Source organism: Centruroides vittatus, unplaced genomic scaffold, assembly GCF_030686945.1.
Source record: "Centruroides vittatus isolate TY-2023 unplaced genomic scaffold, ASM3068694v2 contig_824, whole genome shotgun sequence".
NCBI lineage: Eukaryota > Metazoa > Arthropoda > Arachnida > Scorpiones > Buthidae > Centruroides > Centruroides vittatus.
In genome coordinates, this window is record NW_027122537.1 from 365,463 (window position 1) to 392,180 (window position 26,718).

At 31.2% G+C, this 26,718-nt stretch overlaps 1 protein-coding gene across 5 annotated transcripts in view; it reads right to left on the minus strand.

The window, feature by feature from the left end:
* The window catches only part of d4, a 46,517-nt gene that overhangs the window by 13,172 nt on the left and 6,627 nt on the right, over positions 1 to 26,718 (minus strand). For 4 of the 5 annotated variants that reach the window (XR_010881886.1, XR_010881885.1, XM_067278872.1 and 1 more), the window contains exons 2-4: positions 6,522 to 6,808; positions 393 to 607; positions 77 to 149 (exon numbers count right to left, since the gene is read on the minus strand). Coding sequence is in view for 3 of the 5 variants with exons in the window: in XM_067278872.1 (XP_067134973.1) it covers positions 77 to 149; positions 393 to 607; positions 6,522 to 6,808 (575 nt within the window). In the remaining 2 variants the exon portion in view is untranslated. The remainder of the gene's footprint in view (positions 1 to 76; positions 150 to 392; positions 608 to 6,521; positions 6,809 to 26,718) is intronic. The other variant, XM_067278871.1, reaches the window with a different exon arrangement.

Here is a 26,718-nt window from a genome sequence, read left to right on the forward strand (position 1 = left end):
AACACCACAAACACAGTCCTCCAGAAAATATTTTCATTTTATGTTTTAATTAAAAATTTATTTAAATGAATCTTACGTTCACAACTATAGGGTTTTTCTGTTTCTGCACTGTAATCATTGCGTTCTGTTTTCTTCTTTGACCGAGTATTCTGGAAAATAATAATAATTAAATGTTCTCTGAAATTAAGAAGACAAAATAAAGATTTATATAACTGAAATAAAAAAAACCACATTTTCAAATAATTTAATTTCTGAATTATTTTGATAGTCCTATGTTAAAATTAAAAACATTTTTCTCTTAATTCTAACTGAAAAAACCTGAATTAATAATGAATAAAGCATGAAAAAATATAAAGTTAATTCTTCCTTTTTAGTCTGAAACGAATCCTTACCCGTACCTTTCTTTTCTTTTTTCTTAAATATGAATCTTCATACTCATCATAATCAGAATCACCATCATCTAGTTCACCAATATCTGGAGGATCACTAGCTTCATCAAAATCTTTATACCAAGAATCTTTTGAATCTTCTGTTAATTTGTCAGCACTTTCTACATCTCCTTCAACTTGTGCAGCAGAGTTTTCCATGACACTTATTTGGTGCATATCTACAGATTTAAGTTTTAAATTTAATTATATTATCGTTTACAATATAATTTAATCAAAAAAATGTAAGATGATATTAATTTAAGAAAAATACACTTTCTTTTATGTTGTTACAATCATTATCATAATAGAGCCAACATTAATTTGAATGATAAATTATGTTCTATTAGATAAATATAATGAGCCATATGAATAAAAACAAGCATTACCTTATTCTTGTAAAATTGGAAAGAAATCATTTTAGCTGTTTGAATAAAAATAGAAGCAAAACCTTATACTTATAAGCACAAAGCAAATGCTTTTGAATGAAGGTTTTGCTTTAGTAATAAGTATTCCATATGAATAAAAGTAAGTTTTTACTTCAAATCATAAGAATATCCTTCAAAAAACATGCATCTAGTCAGATGTTGACTCAACTGCATGAAATATGGTTTGTTGTTGCTTTTATCTAGTTTATTTTCTGTTAATGTTTAACCATGGTTGAAGTAGTTAATCTAAGAAAGGTTAAATATAAACTTCATTCCTCCCAAGGCATTATTTAAGTTTGAAGAAGAAAGTGTTGAATGGTTGGCACACAATTTTTAGGAGTGATGACTGAATCATGTGGTGGTGCACTAACTTCTTTATAAAAAAATGAAAGTATGTTTAATATATTTAGCTGACCCTGGATTCTAAAAAGAGAAGAACTTGGTGTAGAGCAGTCAACAGTATCATGAACTGTGAGAAATGTTGCGGAGAAAATAATAGCTCAGGCTGATTATTAAATAAAATTTTCCACAACAGATCATTCTGTCATGGAAGCAAAACAGCTATGACAAAATAAATACAGCTTTCCAACTGCAATTGGTGTGATTGACTGCACTCAGATAGAAATAGAAAAGGAAAACTGACATTAAACATACAAACAACTTGTGATGACAGATGCATGTTCACTAGCATTGATGTTAGTTGGATATTTACACTAATTAACAAAGGCCAACATGCATACAATCAATATGAATTGAATACAGCTAATAAAATAGAACATATGGATGAAATTAAACATGTCATAACCTGCACATCAAGAACCTTTTACTTGTTTACCAAAAGAATTTGCTCCGAAGTACAAGGTAATCATTATTCATACAAAACAGAGGAAATTCTTTTACTTTTACCTTATGCTTATTAGCATTGCCTTTGTTTTTATTCATATGGGCCAATATTTAATTTCTAATATAAAAAAGATCTTTATTCATTTGTTTTTGAGTTCTAATTCTGATTCCAAGTATTTTGAAGTAAATAATTTTGATTTTGAAAATTAAATAAATGAATAAATTTATGAATAAAAAATATGAATAAATTAAATACTGCATATGCTAGCATATACAAGCCCAACTTCAAGATTTCTAGCTTAAAATTCTTGTGTAGATATATACTTGCAGTGTAAGTTGACCTCCCAACATACAGTAGACTAGAACTAAACTGTGGATATGATATACAATGGTTTATGTAAATAGCACTATACCATTTTCATTAAGATACTACCCATAATACCTTTCTATATATATATAGCTCATACAAAAACAGATGTGAGCAACAAGATCTATGTAGGACACAAAGCAAGTGCTAAAACTTCTAAGGGTAATAAAAATACTTGAGATCTCTCTTGTACATCACATATACCAGTAAACATATTCAAGCCACAATGAATACCTGCAATAAATTATTAATAGTTTATAAAGAATACTATCATGACAGAACTACTGCACATAACATATTATAGTAGAATACTATGATGTGTCTTTGCACAAGCTCTGCAACTTGCATCAATGACATATGGTTGTCATAACTGTTGAAAACAATATGCATATAGTGTTCATTTGTACTGAAATTTTATTTTTATGTTAATATATATTGGGTTGGCCAATAAGTCTGTGTGGTTTTTGCCAATAGATGGAGTTAGATCAGGGGTGGCCAACAGTTTTTGCCCCTGGGTTGAATCGGAAAGAAAAATTTTTTCACAGGCTGAATGAAATATTAAAATTAAATCATGTTAAATACAAATACGCTGACCCAGGTGGCAGGTCAGGTCTATTCGAACAGAAGTTCCTGACGCATGCGCAATGTCATTTTACAATGCAAAGAAATGTACAAGCAAAAAAAAAAAAAAATGTCAACAGGCAGGCGGCGCTGTGCGTCACACATCAGCATGAACAGAGTGACATGGCGGAATGGCAGATGAGTTTCAGTGAGTGTGGGGTCTTTTGTTCTTCAAATAGTGTAAATTTATAACAGATGAATACAAAAGTTGTAAATTTCTATAATGGAATTTTTTTTAAAAATGAAGAAGTATCGCGAATCATCCATTTGACCAATTATTCAAAGTTAAGTAGCTAACATTGAAAAATTAATCGCAGGCCGCATAAACCCATTACGCAGGCCAGATCCGGCCCGTGGGCCATATGCTGGCCACCCCTGAGTTAGATGCTCTGAAAAGCAATTATTACTAGTTTTAACCTTGAAAACACATGATTATTTGACAAGTGAAATTCATTGACATTTGTCAAAAATAAAGCTTGACAATTAGTTTTGTCTGTTTGTCAGTGTTGAAAAGATGAGTGAACAAAATGTGCATTATTGACACATTATGCTTTTTATTTAAAAAAAGACAAAAATACAAACAATATGAGGTGTACAATAAGAATGCCATTAAAAAAATGTGTGCACCAAAAGTGGTTTGCAAGATTTCGTTCCAGAGATTTTTCCTTTCAAGATGCACTGTAATCAGGTTAGCCATTTGAGATAGACAGTGATCAAATATAAGAATTAGTCGACAGTAATCCATGCCATATGATAAGAGATTGCAGATATTCTTCAAATATTGAAATTGAGTGTGGAAAATCATCTGTGTTAACCTGATTACATCAGTAAGATTGATGTTCAGGTTCCACATGAACTTAGTGAAGCCAATCGTATCATTCACATTTCCATTGCAATTCTCTCAAAAAACACAAAGAAAGTGACCCATTTCTGAAACGAATGATAATGGGGGATGAAAATGGATTGTTTGTCTACATCAAGTGTAAAAGATAATGAGAGAAATGTGGCTAACTGCCACAAACCACTTCAAAAGCTGGATTTCATGCAAACAAAGTCATGCTCTCAATTTAGTGGGATAGGAAGGATGTCTTGTTTTACAAGCTGCTCCTGAAAAACAAAATGATCACTTTCCAATATAGACTGTGGTCAGCTGGACAAATTAAACACAACAATTCAGGAGAAGCGTCCAGAATTGGTGAATTGCAAGGGTGTCGTCTCTCACCATGATAATGCCCTGCAACATGCATCAATGCAAATCCAGCAAAAATTGTTGGAGTTTGGCTGGAATGTTGTATATCATCCTCCATATTCAGCCAGCTTTGCCTCTTCTGCTCCCTTCAAAGTTCTTTAAACAAACAGCACTTCATTTTCAATGACTTGACACTACTTTATCTTGTCATTGAAAATGACAAGATAAAGTAGTGCACTTGAAACAGTTTTTTGCAAAAATAAAATTATATATATAATTTAAATTGTCTTTTATTTTTATCTAAAAAAAAAAAAACAAACTTATTGGCCAACCCAATACATTAAATAATTTTGCCAAACAAGATATGGAAATATTATAGAAAATGGCAACTGATTGAAGTTATAGTAAGAGGTGTACAGTAATTGTTATGAGTGCTAATCCACTCTGTGGTAAAGGTTTGCATTTTGTATGGGCCCACCATATAAATCATGCACTAGTTTTGGAAAGATTGTTTTAGGCTTAGAAATTCAACACATATGCCAGTACTTACAGTAACTGCTTCTAAAATTTTGACAAATCAAAAACAATAAAATTAATCAGAACAACTTCAATAACATCTGCTGTGATGTTAGTCAGAAATAAATAAATATTTAGCTTCATCTTTTTTAATGATTTTCTTAACTGTAACATAATTACCTTGAACACCAAAGAATATATCTAATATGAATGCATTTTTTTTAAGGTACTGTGAAATGTACAGTACAAGAATAAATGCATAAAAATATAAATATGATAGAATTAATTCTTAAGTAAAATTTTTCAAGTATAATTAGCAAAACAGAATGAATTATTGAAATAATCAAAATCTGTTAATCAAACATTTTATCCTACTGCTGAAAAATTTTTTAAATATTGAATGTTTGAATCTAACAAATGGAAACTTTTCTCTAAATAAATTCTTTAGAATTGTGAATATTGTTCGAAAAGACACTTTTTTATTTCCAATGTAACATAATAGCAGACTAGTGAAGTAATCTCCACTAATTTTTATTGTTTAATTCTTGAAAATTGTATGAGTAAATTTTAATTTTTCAGGTATCAAATTATTTATCTTCAGATAATAATCAGGAATCAATCATTATAATTAGATTCTACAATATACAATTATGATGACTTACACAAATACTAATATTTGTGTAAGTCGTCATAATGATAATATACAGTGGAACCACGGTATACGACCTTAATCAGTTTCTGATGTTTGGACTTATACCGAATAGGACGTATACCAAACCAACCTTTCCCATAAGAAGTAATGTAAAAATGATTAACCTGTACTCATGTAAAAAAAACTCCTCTTGATATGGTATATTAATGGGATTGTAAAATAATTGAAACACTGTTTGAGACATTAATAAAAAAATAAATTTTATTATAGATTTTTAAAGTTATTACAGTAATAATCACAAATAATTGCTTCTGATATGCTGTCGCCAACACACTGTTTTTCAGTTATCCAAAGCAAAGCAATTTCTCAACATGATCTAATGTCTCCGATCTCTGTTTAGAAATTGATTTAACCCCTTTCACAACTTTAGCAGATTTAATAATGTCTTTATTTTTCACAATTGTCGATATCGTCGTTCTCGGAATATGGTATGCAACAGTTAAATGTTGAACACGTATGCCACCTTCATATTTCTCAACAATCTCTTTTTTCAGTTCCATTGTGATTCTAGTCATTTTTTTAGTTTTCTGTTGCTTTTCATTTGCCTTTTTGCAATTCATGATTAATAAAAATAATAAAGTTTTACTTACAAATTAAAATCAGAAGAAATTTAACAAAGTTATAGACTGTGGCACCGCGAATGTCTAGTCTGGTCTAGTACACCAATATTGCAATTTGTTCATAGATGGTGTGTATAATTGAATTAAGTCATATACCGAGCAAAATTTGTTTCGTCCAAACAGGACATATTCCGAATTGGACATATTCTAAAGCAGATGTATACCGAGGTACCACTGTACTTCAAATGTTATTTTATAATTATATTTAATCTGTAAATTGCAGCACCTTATTACAAAAATTATAACAAGTAACCATTCTTAATTCAGGAACTGCTTGTTTTTATTGATAAAAAAACACACACTATGCCACAACATGAACTGTATTAATTAACAGCATAAACTTCCTTGAATATGTGAAGAAAACTGTTAGGCAAATCAAATGGTAAAAAACGCATTTAAGCTTTTGAATTATGCTTGAATATTAATTGGTATTTCAGTAATTTGGCATTCTAAGAACATTAATTATTTGAGAAAGAGTTGTTCCTTAATACATGCTGATAATGGTCAAAAATGTTTTATCAGTAAAAAACAAATTAAGAGCAGCTACTTGTTATAATTTGAAATATTTTTGAATAAACTTATCAAAATTTTATTTTTAATATGATTATTTAAACTTTTCATTATATTTAATAATAATAATAATAATAATAATTCTTTAGAAAGTACAAGAGTATTTTATAAGAGAAATAACTTGCATATTGTATTTTGCAAGTTATATCTTTTGTTAAAGCTCAACTATTATTATTTGCCTAAATTGATATTACAATTATTTTAAAATTATAAATGTTTTTCATTATTACCTGTTTCATTGGTATCTGTTTCCTTAGTACGACAAGTTAAATAACGATCATTCATAAGATACTGTCTTCTCTTCTTCCTCCATCTTTTTGCAGGATAAGTATATAGCTGTCCATCATTCATTCCTGGCATTCTTTGCCACTTTTGCATCCATAGAGCACAGTCACTCTGAGCAACACCTGTTTGTGCATCTAAAAATGGTAATCTCATTTTCCTTTCTACACGAAGACGAGTATTATAACTAGCAGAATTTTCAATGGCATCTTTATAAAATGGATCACTGAGAATGCTGTAACAAAAACTTTATGTAATATTGGAATCTTTTAAATACAGTACATTATAAACTATTGTCTGATCAATTTATACAATATACCGTATATCTCGGCAGATAAGACGATGTATAAATTTTCGTCAAAGTTTTATAGTTTTTGCATGTATCTGTCCTATAAGACAACCCCCAAACTATCAACGGCCTATAAATTTAGTTTAGATCAGCAATCGTTATCTGAATAATAATACTGTACAGCGTATATGGAATTATGTCCTACTTGTAATTTTTCAAATGAACAAATTTTATTTTCTTGCATCTGGCGATTTTTGCAAACATTCACACTAATTCGGGCATTCTGATAATGAATGACCTTGACTATTTACAAAAACATCCTATGGGCTATTCTATTTTGTGCACATACACTACTCTCTTCTAGTAAATAATTACAGTTTGTCTGTCTTTTTATAATGGTTTTAATTTATATAAATTTCAATCTATTTTTTTAGTATCTGTCCTATAAGACGACCCTGGATTTTCGGGGCCATTTTTTATGGTTCAACTATTGTCTTATCCGCTGAGACATACGGTATATACAAATTTTAACCAGACAATAAAATCATAAATTTTTTATTTACATAAATGGAATGTTTTTAATTTTATTTGTTAAAACATTTAACACTTATATATTAACTATTGTTATACACTTTCTGAATTAATCCATATTGGAAATATGTGATTTTTAGGCTAAAATTAATATTGGGTACTTGGAATAATGCTTAAATTGTTCTTAATCACAGAAAACAATACAAATACCATGAAATGGGTGATGTTTAATAGTTTAATTTTATATCATAATATTGTCTTGAAGACATTCTAAATGTTAAAAAAAGAGTTTAAATTAAATATTCATTACAAGCAAAATTCACTTAGACTGATGTTCAGTAGTATAGCTGAAAATTAGTGTTAATGCATGAAATACAATGTGGTCTATACATAATGACTGCTGATCATTGTTTTAGACTACAACTGTAAGACATTTTTGCTTTGAAGGCAAATAATCCAGATATCAAGCTTCTTAATGAACGCATGAACTTTGTCTGCCATTAATAAAATGTTTTTATCACGTCCTTGTAAATTCACATTCAAGTCATTTAAATGTGAAAATACATCAGCTAAGTAAGCCAACAACAACATACACTCATTATTCTGTAAAAACAATAAGAATGGCGTTTGTTTATCCTGGAAAAATATTATTAATTCATCTCACAATTCCAATACTCAGGTTAACACTTTCTGTCACGATAACTATCTAACTTCTGTATGGAAAAGAAGAGATTTTTTATTTTTGCCTATTTCATCATGTAGTTTAGCAAAAGCCTGTTCTGTAACGGTCAGCTTTTAATAAAATTAACCAGCTTTACAGAACAAAGAATTTTATTGAGATTTTCCGGCATATTTTTTGTGACAAGAGCATGTCTGTGAAGGATGCAGTGCATACATTCCGCCCTTGGTATAAAACAATCTCTTAATATTTTCATTAATCTACTGTTCTTTCTTGTTATTGCCTTTGCACCATCACTACATACTGCAATACATTTTGTCCAATCTATATTAGTATAGTTTCTTGTAGCTTCATAAAAAACATCAAAAAGACATTGTCCTGTTGCATGACCTGGTACTGTTTTGCAAAACAACATATTTTCTTTGATTGATGTGTCCCTATCGCATTCATACCTCACAAAACATAAGAACTGAGACATGTTTGCTACATCTGTTGATTCATCAAATTGAATACTAAAAAATTCACTTGAACTCACTTGCTGAATTATGCGATCGCGAACATCGGCAGCCATGTCATCGATTCGCCTTGATATTGTGTTGTTAGAAAGTGGAATGTTTTTCAATTTTTTTTACTTCTTCCACACCTATTAAAACACTGACCATATCAATTGCAGCAGGCAATATGAGGTTTTCAGTAATTGTATGGGGTTTGGACATCTTAACTACTCTTAATGCTACGAGATAAGATGCTTCAAGTACACTTTTATTAGTCAGTCTGTCAAATAATTTTTATTGTCTGGCTCTGCTGAGCACAGCCAGGCAGAAGTACAGAAAAATACATAATAGATACATGCTGTTAGTCATACAAGGGATACAGTTTGGCTTAACTTACAAATAGAAGTTTGTTGATTTCTCAAGGTATGTAATTTTCTTTCGAAAAATTCCAAGGATTTGTGTTTATGAGCCGGATGTTTAGTTTTGAAGTGTCAAACTAATTTTGATGGCTTCGTGCTTTCATCAGAGAGAACTTGAGAGCAAACGATGCACTGTGGCTTTCCATCCAATGAGGTGAAACCATAATTTAAATAACTGTCATTGTATAACCTTGTCTTTTTACCAACTGATTCACTGGATGTAGATGGCTAACTTCGTTTTTCACAAATTTATCCATTTCGCATTAAAAATTTTAAAAAAAAAATTCGGTTTCACGGTTGACTGCACACTAAAATAAAAGCACCAGACACACGCTTCGCATTCGAAATTTAACTGAAGTGGTGCAATCGTCAACACCTCTTTTAAACTAGTGACATCACGACTTTTTCAAACGCATCCATATGCATGTTCAAATATGTTCTCATAGCAAGTATTATAGAAAGAGTTCAAATTACAAAGAGAATGTACACATCAAGTTGGAACTTGTAAATTGTTCATGTATGTACACGTCATACATACATGTTCATACCCATTGCTATAAATGCAGCGACATAAAGTAATAGGAATAGTTGTATAACATTTTTTATACTGTTGGTATTTTCTTAATGTATAAAATTAGTGCAATGTGATTATATAATATTTTAAAAAATTTACATTTATAATTACAGTCAAAATTCAATTAGTAATAGTAAGGCTTACTGTTGTTATTCCTTTGGGTGGGGGGTGTCGTGAAATATTAATTTTATTTATATTTACTATTTGGAGGGGTCACAGAGCTAAGAAAGTTGAGAATCGCTGCTTTATACATTAAATTTATTTTATGTTCATTAAAGTTTGCTTAACTATTGAATAAAACATTAGAGGTTACAAGTTGAACTAACTATTGAATAATTGAAGTTGAATATTAAAAGGATGGAGGAAATACAGTGTTGAGAATAAAGATTAAGATTTGCTCCTTTAACCTTCCATGCACAGGAAGTGCAAGGTGAGAGAATGCTAAGAGGCATAAGAAAAACAGATAATAAAGGATAGCTAGTAATAATCTGTTGTATCTGATCTATTAATCAATTAGGAATAACCCAAAACATTATAAAAAGGATCCTTAAGACAGACATAAATAAAAGTCAAGACTGCTGTGAGCCATGCAAACCTGATATAAAAATTCAAGTAAGAAAATATCTTATATGTATATCCAAATAATCAATCAATCTTCATTATTTGATATAATGGGTGTTATTACAAAGGGGTTAAAGAATATTGTTATTTTAAGTTAGATACATGAACAAAGAAATTATATAATTTATACAGAGTTAGCATGGCAAAAGTATCACTGAATAAAATTTGGTAACAAAAATGAGATGGCAGTGTAGCAATGCTAACTTCTAAAAGAATGTTGCAAGAATCAAGAAGGTGTTTTCTCATATCCATGACTGTTGTTCCACAAAAAGAACATTCAAGGTCATCTAAGACGTTAATCATTTTACCGTTTAGGTTCATCGAAAATCCATTTAGTCTAAATTGTGCAGCAAATGACTTTACTTTATAACTCAAATTAGACAATAAATAAGGCACTGGACTCCACATTCCATTAAGAAAAATTTCACTATTCCAACCTCTTTCACTCAAATATTGAACATCTTTTAACCAATATAAGTCTCTTAGTTGTTGATCACAGTCCAGAAGGAACAGACTTTCACTTAAATACATATAACTAGATGACAATCCAATATTATTTAGTAATCCTTTAGTAATAGCATGCCATGGCTTCAAAAAGGAATTACCATTTATCTTTGAAAGTCTTGTATATGTCAATTTTCAGTAGTCATCTTCCAGTAGGTCAATAAGTTTCCTCCAAAATCTAAACAATTTTATCGACAATCCAATAGCGATGGGAGGTCTTCCCAATTCCATTCTCAATGCAGGTCCTGAGACAGATCTGTTAATATGGAACACCTGCTTAAAGTAAAATAATTGTATTGGTTCAAATTTGTCTACTAAAAGACCGTCCCAAACCGGAAAAGCATAAAACATACTTGGTCCAATCAAAGAATCAAATAATTTAAAATAATTATTTAATGAAGACACTTTAATTTTAATAAGTAACTTGATGAGATTGGAGATTTTAGATCTTGCAGCAAGTAATCCTTCATTTAAATGATAAGAGAATGTGCAATGTGAAGAAAAATAAATACATAGATATTTAAAATTTGACACAGTTTCCAGTTTATGATTTGCTAAACTGAAATTATCTGTTTAAGTTTTCCCCCTCTACAAAAAATCATAAACTTTGTCTTTTCCAAATTAATTATCAATCGATTATCTTCACAATATCTCCAAGTAAGATTAAGTCTTTCCCTAAGTGAAGAAGCTGAATTAGCCAAGAGAAGGATATCATCAGCATAAAGAAAACAGTTAATTTCGACAAGAGAAGACAATGCTATCATAGAACTTTGACTTCTCAGAAGTTTAGAGAGATCATTCAAAAACAAAACAAAAAAGGATAGGACTCGGTGGTTCTCCTTGAGGTAGTCCTCTATTGGACTCAACATGATCAGTACGAAATGAAAAAGTTTCTATAAAATATCTAGTATTAGAAAAGAGACTCTTAAGTAAGTTGACAAAAAACGCAGAAAGACCAATGCTCCTAAGCTTATGCCATAACAATCATGATCAACTGTATCGAAAGCTTTCTTGAGATCAATAAAAGCAGTATATAGTTTCCCTCGTTTCTTTGAAAGTGATATTTGAATAAGACCAGTCAAAATAAACAAACTGTATTTGACACCTCTATTTTTAACAAATGCTCCTTGGAGAGGTGTAACAATATTAAACTCATTCATCCAATTCTGGAGATGATTTGCAATAATGGTTGAAAAAACCTTTCTAAATACATTAATTAAAACAATTGGTCTATAATTAGTTGGCGTCTGCCTTCATCCCCTCTTATATATCATTCTTAAAGCAATTTGTTTCCAAAATAAAGGAAAAGAGCAACTAGACCAAAAGGAATTAAACATATCCAATATATCCAGTAGTATTTCTGTAGAAAGGTATTTTATCATTTCATTCATTATATTATTGGAGCCTTAGATGATTTTAATTTTCTGATTACAGTTTCTAATTCGCTCAATGATAAAGTCATCCAAAAGAGGAACATTATTACCAAGACTTAAATCAATATAAATTACTGTATTTGGTCCAGCAAAATACTCCTGCAAATAATTCAGCCAATCCAAGAGGGATATAGCATTTTCACACGGTTTCTTAATTTGAAATTTATTAACTAGTGACCAAAAATTTCTAGTATTTTTGTCTTGAATAATAATGAGTTTATTTTAGCCAAAAATAAATTTTTCTTTGCCTCACATAACAATTTGTAACTTTTATTTAATTTACGGTATTTGACCAATAGATTTCTAGTTTTGTTTCTTCAAAACATTCGTAGTATTCAGTTCTTTGTTTTCTTTAAATGGAGACACTGAGGATTGAACCATTGCTTCTCAAATGATAATAAAGAAATGTTTTTCTTAACCATCTCACATTGTAAAGCCAAAGTCAACAAAATCTTTAATAATTCATCATAGTAACTATGTGCATTCAGCAAAAAAGTCGTTTTAACTGAGGTATATAGCGAGCTTACCAAAGACAAATAATCATCTGATCTATCTTGTTTCCATATGTAGCAAATTTTTGGAAGTTTCAGATTCCATACGCTATGCGTCGTAAATTCAAATGATATTGAAATTGGAAAATGATCAGAATTGAAAATATCAAGAACTCTAAAGTCCAATAATCTGTCTAGTAAATTTGCATTTACTGTTATTAGATCTATAACAGATAGACTGACTGTCAAAAGAAAAGTAAATTTAGCCGGGTAGTCTGAGGCACATCAACCGTTTAAAATATACAATCCGTGCAACTTAATCGGTTGTAAAAAACTGTTTCCTCTTTGGTTCAATATTAAGTCATTAGATCTTCGAGAATTTAAAACATTAATGTTACTTCCAGCATAGAAATTATCTAGTTCCTCGCCTATTCTGGCATTCATGTCACCTAAAATAACTATATCGTCGTCAGGGAAATTCATCAACAAGTCTTCCATTTTTTTTAACAGAAAATCATAAAGATCTATTCTCATATAAACAAGAACAATAATCAAGCTTTGACTAAGTGAACAAGAAAATCTTCCATAGTTTAATTTAATCACCATAAGATTATCGGAGTTAAACAACATTTCCGAGGAGCCCAATTTCTGGGAAACTGCAAGAATAAGACCACCATAAGGACGACCGGGACCAATTGGTTTTTTAGCAAGTTGTTCATATACAAACAAACAACATAGAGAGAACCGGTTTGAAATACTTAGTTAACCATGTCTCAGTTAAAGCAACTAAATCATAATTTTGCAATATATAAATGAACTCTTGGTTATTCACTGATAAGTCCAGCGTTCCTTGGCAATTCCAAGACAATATCCTCATTTCCAAAGTTTTATTTGTCTCGTTAGCAGTTGTTCCACTTAACCTTTTTGGCTGGGTTTGTCTAAAAAAGTATCGATCTTCTGTAGTTCATTCGTATCCAAATTAAAAGTAAATCTGTCACCATCGACAGTCAGGCAGTCGGCTTTCAGAAATACTTTTTTTTTCAAAGATTTTGCTTCCGCAAAAAAAGGCAACAATTTTCTATGCCTTAATCTTGATCTATATGACAAATTGTCAAAGACTCTAATGTGCAAGTATGACGGTGACGGCTGAACTTTAGATTTTTAAAAATAACTCTTTTGTCATCTTGAGTATAGAATTTAAACAATATGAGCTGAGTTCCCGATATTCAATAACTATTAATAAAAGGAATAGACTCCCCACTTTGTCTTTTAAATAATTCAATGAAGTGATTAGCATTATTAACTATTTCTTCGCCATCACCACTCAAACTGGAAACGATAATATTATCCTTCTTCGAATCATTATGTAGAGAGTCTATATAATAATTCTGAAGAGAAAATTTATCCATACATACAGTTTTAAAAGACGAAAGTTCAGTAATTTCTCCTTCCAGGTGAGATAGATGTTCATCGTACTCCTTATGTAAATTAGACAGCCAGTCAAATTTTGATGACAATTCCTCCAGTTTCGATAGAACAGTATCAAAACGTTCCTCAAGAAGACACAGATTCTTCTGAGGTAGTTGAGAAGAAATATCCTGTGATGCAAAATAGTCCTCCAGTCAAGATGATTTCAATGTTGGTTTGCTTGGAGATCAACGATGCTTACTGACGGAAGTCGAAGCTTTATTGCGAGGTGAAGAATGTGGTGTACGAGACATTGGACCTGGGATAAGTTCAACTCCTCCAATAACAAGCAAGCGGAACAGAATTAAAAATGAAAGTATCACAGTTGAAAAAGACATCTTCAATAATGTCAATTAATAGCAAACAATTAAATTGTAGTTCGTAACAGTAAGTCGTAGAAAAAAAACCACCTGTATATCCAAATAATTAACTTGTAAATCACTAATTTGATCCTCCTTCAAAGTGGGTAGCTATATGGTATTAAACATACCATAACTCATAGAAAACTGCAAGAATGAAAATAAAACTTTTGTATAATCTGCCTTACCACGTAACCTGCACACAGGGGATAGCCATTCAAAGCAAGATAACTGTAAGATATCAGTATGCAGCTTAGAAGTTGCTAAGCATTAAAGTATTGTGTTTTGTTTCATTTCTTACCTGAATTAACCAAAAGACTAGAAATTCTGTGCTTCCAGATTATATGCTATATATAATTAAATGAAAATCTATAACAATATCCAACTTCAAAATAATTTTTTGATTTGTAAATTCAGGAGATTGATTAAAATTTATTTAAAAAGATATATTTATATATATAATTTTTAAAAAACTTTTAAAAAGAAAAGTCAAGTATCTTTGTACTCTTGTATAGTACAGAGTTCCGAGATACTTGACTTTTTTATTATTGTGTATTTCTACCACTCAAGAGGAACTGTTAATTGATACAGTTTAAAATGCATATGGTGTAAGTACATCTCTTTGATAATAAAAAAAAAGGACTGTTGAAAAGATCAGAGTAATTTTTATTATATTTATTATTTTAAAGTGACTTTTCTTTTTAAAAGCTTTTTAAAATTATATATATATATATAAATATACCTTTTTAAATTTTTGATTGTTTTGTATATTATGATGATAAAAATTAATAAAATAGAACCTACAAAATTATCGGAAAAAGATTCTTTATTCAATTTTTCATGCTTCCCTAACTACATGAATTATGACAGATTTTATTTAACAATGTGATGTTCATATTTTGTAAAACAATCTCAAAAATAACTTAAATTCATTGATTCAATATCAATGCAATAAAGATAGATTTATTAAGGAAACCAAACTGAAGGGCTCAGCTTCACTGCCAAACTTTATAAACAAAACTAGTAGAAACCTCTCAAAATTGATGATTTTATTCAATTAGAATACAATCAGCAACCTCATTTAAAATTTGGCCTTCTAAACAAAAATCATCAGTGTAGCAAGTGTTTTCCAGGTCTGTCTGCAGATGATTCATGTACAGTTCCTGTTCTCCAGTACTGTGAGGCTCCTTTCAATGGTCTTGTTTCTCAATGGCTTCTTTCAATTTTGCATTCTTAAGGCTGACCAACTTAATTGCTAGGGCTTCTGATTAACAGTGATGGTAATGGAGGCTTGCCTCATGGCAATCACCTTATCTTGAATTTCATAGATAAAACTGAGACTTACCAACAGTCGAATGTTCAAGTTTACTCTTCCTTTTGTTGGCAGATTTGTTGAGAAATCCATCAGTCAGCACTAAGTAATGAATTAGATGGTGAGAATTACATTTTGGTCTTATGGAATAAAACAGTAAACTAGTAACAGAGATCAGCACTAAAATAATTGGTAGATGGCATTGCAGTAAATATTGACAAAACTAATTTGTTTAAAAAACTTTTGTTGTTGTCCTTTTTAGTGTTAAAAGTATGTACGTTTATTTTACCAATACATAATATTTGGGCTGCAATTAGAAAAAATTGTAGACCTATAAATTTCCACTGTCATCTGTCCATCTGTCTTTTCTTAATCTTGAGAATGAAGTTAGATAGACGAAAGACGAGATGAGATATGGAAATCTTAGGGGCAGGAGGCCCTGATTAACTATACAAGAACTTCCAATGCAAACTGGAAGTTATGTTATTTCAATTCAAAAATTTTCTTCTGAAAGGTATTAGATAGATGATTGGCATGACTCTATTGTTAAAAGTATGATGTACAGGGGAAAGCCACTACTAATTTAAGGTGTCTGAAAATACAGATGTCTGTATGACAAAAAATGTAATTCAAAGAAATGCAAAAATTCATGGAAAAATCCATAGTGTCATCCATGTTTGACTCTTTACAACAATTACAGAACTGATCAACAGGTGGCGCATTTCCGCATAACGTTTATTTAAGTGCTAGTGGAGTCAAGTTAAAACGAAAACTCTATGTTTCAGTTCTGTTTCTGAGTTTTTTTCAGGTAATATGGAGCCAGCTTTAACATTGTACCTCCACCATGCCTGAACCGTTGCACCTTTCTCAAGTCTCTTTTCAGCACCATTATCTACAGGGTAAGAGCTTTAATTTGATATCTGAGCTGTACTTTAGCCCCAGTGTTTATTCAAACTAAACCTTACTGACTCAAATCTTCTTTAAATTAATACATAGATACAGTATGAATCATATCTAAGAACACATGACATCTTAAAGATTTCAGGTTCATACAAAGTTCAAAGTAACTTGAAATAATCCAAGGTTTAAATATAAAGTTCACAAAAAGAAAATAAAATAAAAATTAAATAGAAAATGTGTAACGTTTCAAAAAATAAAACTAAAATCAATCAATGCTGGTTAAACATATATGGCATATTACTGTGGCATTCTGCCATATTGTATATATATGTATTTATATTAATTTTGTATAGTTTCCTTTCTTTCCTTTGTCTATTGTTTATCCCTTCTAGAAACTTCCTTCTCAACCCTTTCTTCTTGGGTGGCAGCAGCTAATCTCTTTGGAACAAAAGATAGGAATGTGGCCCTGAGGACTGTGTGTGTGAAGAATGGTCATTCTTGGCTGGGACTCTGACGAGACAGGATGGAAGAAGAAATTCATTGGTGCATTTCGGCAGCACAGAGTGAAGACAAAGTCGGATGAAAGAATCAAGAAAAATTCAATTGAGAAAGATTATTGAGCTCCACGATCACCATCGTAGCAAACTGGAAAAGGATAAAAACTATCAAACAACTCCGAGATCATCACAAGTATTTGTGTACCCGCTTTCCTCTATCTATTCTATCATTCGTTTCTGAATTTTTATTTCTTCCTCACTTAGTTGTAATTAGTTGTAGTTATAAGCATGTAGTCGTCGTTAATATTATATGTGTTACAAATATATTGGGGATGAGAATTTAGTGTGTCGCGAGTGTAGAATTTGTAACAACCTGTTATAATAATTGTGGTACGACTCATATTATTTGTTTGTACTGGGACAGAGAATAGCTGGCATCCAAAAACCTATTTTACTTCACGCGAAATAAAGATATTTATTATAAAAAAAATCATATCTTGTAAATCATTTCGCACCTATCTTCACATTACATATTTAAATACTTGATGTCAGACAAGTTTCAATTCAGTGTCATGGTTGTGTGTCTGTTGCTCTCTGCATGCACATTACTATAATTATTAGAAATTGAGGAAGCATCCCATCACCTTCTCATATGAAGGGAATTCCAACTGTTAGACCAACCAGGTCCACATTAACAGTAGTAAATATTGGACATTGTGTGCATTAATTATATTGTGGTGTCTAGTTAAGTGGTATAAATATAGCTGTTCCTGATCAAAATACCCTTTGTTGACTGAGTAACAAAGGGTAATCTCAGATCACAACAACTAAAGTATCATAGGCTCATTGGACTAAAGAGAGGTTATCAGAGGTGTGATTTTTAATAACAGATTTATAATGCTCCTGCATTCTTTTTCCAAGGCTTCTTATGGTTGTGCCTATATAATAGTGATGTTGGGCCTCACTAAATAATTTTATGATGTAGATCCCAGCTTTATTTTTGGCCTTATGCTCTTTATCCTTTCTAATGATCTTCACAACAGAGGAGAATCTTCTTGCCAAAATCAGTAAGGAGTATCTTTTGTACAGTGCTTGAGCCAATTGTATAACTTTCAGTGAGTGACTGATATGAAAGAGGTGTCCTTCTTGTTGTTAGAACTGGGTCTAGGGTTGGGATTGAGTAAAGCAGATATAAGACAGTCAATGTTTCCATGGAAACCCGTGATAATTTTTAATGTTCCATATCATCTGCAGTTTCTTGTTTCTGTCATCTATTAGTATAGTGTTCAAAACAGCACTTCTTATGAGTGAACAGAGGGCTGCAAGTTTGTGCAGCATTCTGTTGTATGACTGCCACCTGCATCAACAGATATATGTTTTTGGAAGACCTTCATGGTATATCAGTGTTTTGTCTTGAAAACAGTGCTATCCAAACAGTTCACATATGAACTGCCCCCACATTATTGCCATTGATGTCTCTTAAGAAGTCCTCAAGATATACCTGAGAATGTCATCCACTTAGTCACAATTTTTTATATGATCTTTGTATTTTTCTACAATAGGTTCTTCTATCCAAGCAATGATAACTTTTATATTTAAAACTTCAGATTATTTTCTTTAAGTTACTTTAAAATGTTTTTAATGTTATTCTAAGATTGGTTAACTTCACATACCTAACTTCATGGTACAAAGCATACAGAAATTTATGGTTATTGATTCTGTTATCAAAATTTGATCTTTGAGAACCTTCATTTAGAAAGGGCAAACTGGTGTGCCCCTTCTAAATGGATGCAGCTCTACAATGAAGAATATTTATTTGATTCATTATTTTCTCTTTCCATCTCTGATATGAAAAACATGTCAGCAATTCATGCATCCATCTATAGATTTCAACAAACTGTCTTCTAATAATCAAACTATAACTATGACATACCACTTAACTAAAACCCTTGCAATTCCAGTAAATATTTTAATAAAAATGTAAAATTTGACAAATGTTTTCAATCTTACTCAAAATCTGCATCAGATCAAATTCCAAAATTAATTAGATAAACATTTTTGACATACACTAGAATCCACTTATTATAATTACTTTGGAACTTGCTTTCATTGATAACGTAACATTTAAGCGGGGAAAATAAATTAAACCACAATTAGTGAAAATTCTGATTTTATTGACTGATAAGTTGTTAGTAGGACATGTTAAAACAATTAAAAAATGCATAATTTGAAGATTTAATTATAATTACAGGTATACCTCGAGTTACGTCGTTCTCAATTATATGTCGTTTGTCAAAAAAGTACATGGAAAAATAAAAATCAAGTTTAAGTCATTTTATTCAACTTTACATCCGTCCGCCACAAATATTGAAGTCGTAACATCACTAGAAAAGCATTAAAAGCACATAAAATCATATTAACATATGTACATTTACAGTAAATGTTAATATAATCATCATAAATCCTAGAGAATGAAACATGATAACATCTGTGTTTCTGTGTTGTCATCTTATTTAGTGGTCTTTAAGTGCTCGTTATTGGCGTTTTTCACCGTAGTTTCGACTTACATCGTAACTACACAAGTAAATTTGACTTACATCCCCTCTCCTGGAACCAATTACTGATGTAAGATGAGGTATACCTGTATTATCATTGTTAATGTTAATAATATTTATAATTAACAACTTAATTCTTTTTGGACATGCTAATTCTGATAACATTAACCATGATTACCTTTTTCTTTTTATTAGTATGCTGATCATACATATCATTTTAAATGGAGCAATACTTTTTTTTTTGCTTTGTCTCAGCCATCCCATTGTTTTGGTAAAATTTTTCACTTTAGTCCTGTTTTCAAACATCAAGAAGCTTAGCTCTCTAGTTTATATTCATTTATGTAAAACAACAAAATGAAAAGCATCATGAGAGCAGTGGAACCTCTATCACTTCCAGATAGCTGTGCATGTGCATGGTTTTGGTACATTCAGTGGCACACCCAAGGGGGCCAAGGAGCCTGGCCCTTTCCAAAGAAAAAGGCAAACAAGCACTAGAAAATTTTTCTCTCTTCTATTTCCATACCAATAATGAATCAGCGGTCACATAAAATGGAAATTTTATCGAATTTGCATTAAAAATGTTTTTTTATCTATTCAACTTGGCTTCCCAAAATTAAATCCTGAGTGTGCCACTGGGTATGAGTGTACCTTGCTCATTTAACAAGTTGAAATCATCTTAATATTTTAAAAACCAAAACAGTTATAAATAATTATGAGTGATTATCATCTTACTTTGGATGATGAGGCTAAAGCTGGGTATATAGAAAAAAGCTTAATAAGCAATTTGACCTGGAATGGCCTGATTCCTTACAACCTAGATGTTAAACTACACAATCTCTTTAGCAACAATACCACAAAATGACCTAAAATTACTCTGCTTGCATGACTACTTTCTGGACAGAACCTGCTATTATATAAAGCAATCATTTAAAAATTACAGATTGTTATACTGTTATAATTATTTAGTAAGTGGAAAAGTGCACAAAATATGGTGTTATACACAGTAAAACACATTGTGTAGCATACTAAAAGGAAAAGTAGTGTAGACAATTTAAAATTGTTTCATGTAGATGCAAGCAAAGTTTCTGGCAAAAGAATGAATGTGATGACTTCAGATTATGACATTTCTCATTTTTTCACTGTCACTAACATTGTCATTCAGCGACATGAAATTTCCCTGTTTGTTTGAATGTGTAGAAAGAAAATGAACTGATGATAAAGTTTATTATTTCTATTTTGGTGATTTTTAAATAGGAGTGAATGAATTAATTTCTCTGTAAGGAAACTTCACTCATTGTCTTCTCATCCTCTCGCCCATATATGCTGAAGAAAGCCCCATTTGATATATATATCAAATGTGCTTTCTTATGAGTACAATGTGTATGTGTATACAGTAAAACCTCGCCTAACGAGCACAATTCCTTCCAGAATCTTACTTTTAATGCGAAACACTTGTTAAGCGAAACAATTTTTCCCATATAAATTAATGTAAAATATGATAATGCGTTCCATGCTGATACTCAAATATTTTATGTATAACATTTATTCAGAGAAAATTATACAATATACATTATTAAAAAGTGTGAATCATCATCATCCTTTCTTCTAGTGCAGAATAAACCAACCTGAAATGTGAATTCGATTTGCAGAAAACAAAAGAAAGAAAGAAAGAAAAAAAAAAACACAGATAATATGTCTGATAAACATGCCAAATGATATGCCAAATTCTTGGGCTATGTAAAGGCTATAATTAAATATTAGAAATTAATTAATTTGACTAGAAGTAGGCAGTTATGCTTCCATCTTGTATGAAATTTAATAATTATAAATAATTAATTTTTAATTTAGATGATTCTAAACTTTAATTTGAAATTGGTCATTAAATTTAATATGAGATTCCAGCATAACTGCCTATCTCTAGTAAAATTAATTAATTTCTAATATTTAATTTAGCCTTTACATAGCCCAAGAATTTGGCATATCGTTTGGTGTGTTTATTTAATGGGCTATGGTTGTTGATGCTGATAAGTAATATGACACAAGTTTGGAAACAATATGACACAAGTAACACAAGTTTGGAAAAATGTGTGATCACAGGCAACACTAAGATGCTAGCAGAACAAGTGCTAAACACAGATTGATGGAGCATGTGCACAATCTGGGACTTCCACTCTCCTCATCCCTTGTTATGCAAAACATCGCTTGTTAAACAAATATATACAGTCAAACCTGTTTTTATGCGGTGGATGGGGACCGCATAAAAAAAAAAACGCATAAAAAAATCGCATGAAACTTCACGAGTGGCTATAAAAAATAGTTTTTGCAACACAATTAAAAAATATTTTTTTTTATGCGGTTAATAGGGACCGCATAAAAAAAGTCTCACATAGAAAATAACTCAAAACCGTACGAAATAGAATTTATTGACAACAGATGTCAGCACTTGACTGCATCGTCTCGTCTATCGTCTGTTTTACATATTTTTGTCCAGGTGGTGTTTTGTTGACTTAAAAAATAAATTATTTTATTTTTCGCATATTCATGCAATAATATTACTATAATAAGTTTATTTAGCTATAATAAGTCAATGTGAGACATGACAAATCGCACGAGACTAGTCGCCAACTATACCGCACAAAAAAAAATCGCATAAAAAAATCACACAAAAAAGACCGCATAAAAACAGGTTTGACTGTATATACAGTCGACTCTGCATAAGTCGACACCCAAGGGGAAGTGGAAATGTGTTTAGTTATCCGATGTGACGACTAAAGTGAAGTTGGAAATAAAACCACAAAACTACAATTAGGAAAATACAGTAGTGCGTTATACAGTAATATAGGCTTACAATACATTGTGTCCTCCATTTACAATTACTCTGTAGATGAAAAACTGAAAAATTCGTTTAGTGTTGTTTGTTTTGAGCACTTAACTGTCTCGACTTTCTTTTTCAATGATCATAAATGCCTTGAAAACATCATCTTTGCAATTGTCAATTGTTGGCAAGTAACATCTAAGGATTCTTAATGCCTCTAGTGTGAGAAAATGCAAAATTGGATTCTGGTGTGACGTTGATGTAGATTGTATATTTTCTTTTATCTGTTATTATTTTTATACATAAAAATACATAAAATGTTAAGGCATTTTTATTAATATGTATATATATACTAATTATATATTAATAAATAAATCGACTCCCCCTCCTGGAAAAAAAAAATGAGTTAGCACCATATGTGCAGAGTGAATTCATTTTTTCAGGAGGGGGGATGACTTATCAGTGTGTGGGACAGCAAAAGTTTGTCGACTTATCCAGTAGTGACGAGTTAAACGGTGTCAAGTAAACCGGAGTTTTTTAACATTAATGCCTATGTAAGTCTGTCGGGACCACAGAAAACTGACTACTTATCTGATGGTGTCGAGTTATCCGGGTGATGACTGTATGCAGAGTTATGCGAGTTATGTGGACTCGACTGTATACACACACACACACACACCACACACTATACTCACACTGAAAATGAGCTAGAAAGCTAATGTACAAATGCAGTATAAAGTGAGAATGTCAAAGTACAATAAAAATCAGTGCCAGATATCTACGAGGGCAACATTTTCTATCCTGTAAGTGAAAGAGTCTATTTCTCACTCACTAATGATTTTTCTTTGCAAGAGAAGTACAGTAGTGAACCGAAAATCGAAATCAATTGGGGACTGGGGTTGTTCAGATTAGGGATTTGTTCCGATTACGGATTATGTACGAAAAATATATTAACCTGTCCGATGTTCAAATTTTTCTCTGTTGCGTGTCGCTTCGTGTTGAATTTTTCTCCGTTGTGTGTCGCTTTGTGTTGAATTTTCGTCGATTTTAAGCCTAACGAAAAATTTTTATAATAATAATCGAGGCTATCGTATCGTTAAAAATTATTTCTGCATTTTGTACAAACAAAATAAATATATTGAAGAATATAAAAACATGAAAATTATACTTTAGAAGTAAATTTAGTATCAAAAACGTTCCATTCAGCATAACACAATCCAACTGAAAATCGTGCCGATTATCGGCGATTCCGATTTACGAGTCTCTACTGTATTGCTACAAATATATTGCTTGCTGCTATTAATATTACATATTTTTGTGATACCACTGTACTGTACTGTACATATTGCACCCTACTGCCTACAGTAACTGCCAGTCCTTTTATAAAGTGACATTTTTAGATATGTCATAAATTGTTTTCTGCTTTCAAACAAGTACTACTTCCTTCGTATTCAACTATACACCCATTCAACACAGAAAGTTCAAAAGATTTCTTGACAATTAGTGCCCTTTCATTCAGTTTTATACCAAATTAGGTAAATATTAAACACATTTGTATATTTTATTCTGAACTGTTTGTTTATTAAAAAAATGTTTATTCTGCATTGATAAAGATCATAAATTTGAATAACAATTTCTAAGGAAGAAATGGCATAAAATATAACTTAAAGTATAGTTTCAACAAATTTAACAAACATATACAAACAGAAATACATTGAAATTCGACAATCAGATCAATGAACACCAATAAAACAATAATAACCAAACACTATGAAAGATGGAGCAAGGAAAAAATCAATTTAACAGATGAGTCAAAATATTTAACAAAATGCACCAAAAAAAACTTGAATTCTAAGATTTTAATAATTAAATAAAATTAGTTCTTTATTTTTTAGGAACTACAGCTTCTGTAGATAGAATATTTTCAGACCAACAACTGCCGAATTATCGGGCTAGCAAATGGCTATAGTAATATTAATAATTTAAGTTAATTTGGTTCTAGAGTTAGGCGTTAGGCGCCATCTCTTGCTAAGTTTAATAATTAGAATTTTAATTAAATAATTTAAATAAATTTAGGCCTAACTGGAAGAAAAGAATCGGCCCGAAGCGGGACTCGAACCCGCAACTTCTGCTATCCGTGCAGACACATTACCAGTTACGCTACCCGGACCTTAGGTCCGATCTCCCCTTCCAGTTGATATAAGATTACCGTACGACCATCGACGGTCATTACAATGCTGGCTGGGGACACATTAATTGCCCACGTCCTCCCAAAGGCACTCAACCGGCCATCGTAAACCCCGGCAAGGCGTATATATATAAATAAACAACAAACAAACAAACAAACAAGTCCTTTGGGAGGACATGGGCAATTAATATGTCCCCAGCCGGCATTGTAATGACCGTCGATGGTTGTACGGTAATCTTATATCAACTGGAAGGGGAGATCGGACCAAAGGTCCGGGTAGCGTAACTGGTAACGTGTCTGCACGGATAGCAGAAGTTGCGGGTTCGAGTCCCGCTTCGGGCCGATTCTTTTCTTCCAGTTAGGCCTAAATTTATTTAAATTATTTAATTAAAATTCTAATTATTAAATTTAGCAAGAGATGGCACCTAACGCCTAACTCTAGAACCAAATTAACTTAAATTATTAATATTACTATAGCCATTTGCTAGCCCGATAATTCGGCAGTTGTTGGTCTTTATTTATAACGGGTTAGTTGTTGTTTATTTATAGAATATTTTCACTTATGAATTTCCTGTGGTCAAAAGAGTTAAAATTAAATATTGAAGACAGCAATGCTAATAGTAAAGCAAAACTATGACTTAAATGAAATAAGTTCTACAATATAATTGTGTGACTAGATCTTAAACAAAATAAGTTCATAAGTGAATTGCTTTTGGTCCTTATGTTACAATATATCACAATGAGCACTGCATGATAAGTCCTCCATAGAGCCAAAAATTAGTGCTCATAGTCATATAAAATAAGTTCATCTAAAAAACATGCTTGATTTGATTCTAGGAAACCTACATCAACCTATTAAATTTTATACAATATTATAATGAAAATATCACTATTTTGTTATTAGATTTTCAAAAATAAAATCTTTTAGAGAAATTTACATATTCTTTTTTATGCCACCAAATCAATATCCATAATAATGTATTAACAAATTGTTAATAATGCCAATCTACATTTCTTGACAAAATGTGTATTTATTACCTGTAACTCCTCTATCCTGTTTTGGTATCAAGAAATTATGGTCAGCCTGCTTATTAGTCAAGTTCATTGAAACAAATTTTAAGTATTTTATTTAGAGAGCATGTTTTTAAATTTAAAATGAATGGGAATTTATCTGAATGGGAAATATGTAAGGAAATATACACATAATTCTACTGCAGTAGAATTTTTTATCAGATATTATGAACTAAAAATATGAACTAAGAGTTGATAAAGTCTTAAATTTGATTATTATGTTTATTAAGAATATTAAAAAATTTTTGCTCATATACGATGTGGCATCAAAAAGTTTCCAAACTGGCTGTATAAAAAGTGACAAACTAACCTGAGATTTTAGTGGCCATTATCCCCCTCAAAGTAACCAGTCCCATTGGGAGTTGATGTAATGAACCCAGCAATTCTGTCATTGTTGGAACCCCTGAAAGTCCTGTTTCTTCATGCTTTTCAGCACAATCGTTGTCTCTTCTGGAATCTCCTCAAATGTACCAAATCTTTGCCCTTTCAGGATTTGTCTTCATTCTAGGAAAGCTGAAAAAAGTCACAGATGACCAAATCAGGGAAATAGGAAGAGTGAAGAATGGCACCTATGTTATTTTGGATCAAACACTGCTGCAATTTGATGGATGAGTAAGCTGTAGCACTATCAAGATAGATCATTCAGTTCCAAGTGGTCTATAACTCTGGATGCTTGAGTCTCATATGATCCTGAAGATGCTTCAGCAGGCAATGTAGTAGTTTGCACTGATTGATTATCCTTGTGAAATGAATTTCCACAGAAGAATTATTTTGTAGTCAACAAAAAATAAATACAGTAAAAGCTTGATGTAAGGGACCAAAGAAATTGGTCCATTATAATGAAAGTTCATTTTATCATGATTACTCATTATTATGGACTCATCCATTATATAAAAAGTCAACTACTACACAGTAGAACGAAATTGGAACAAATTTCAATAACAAA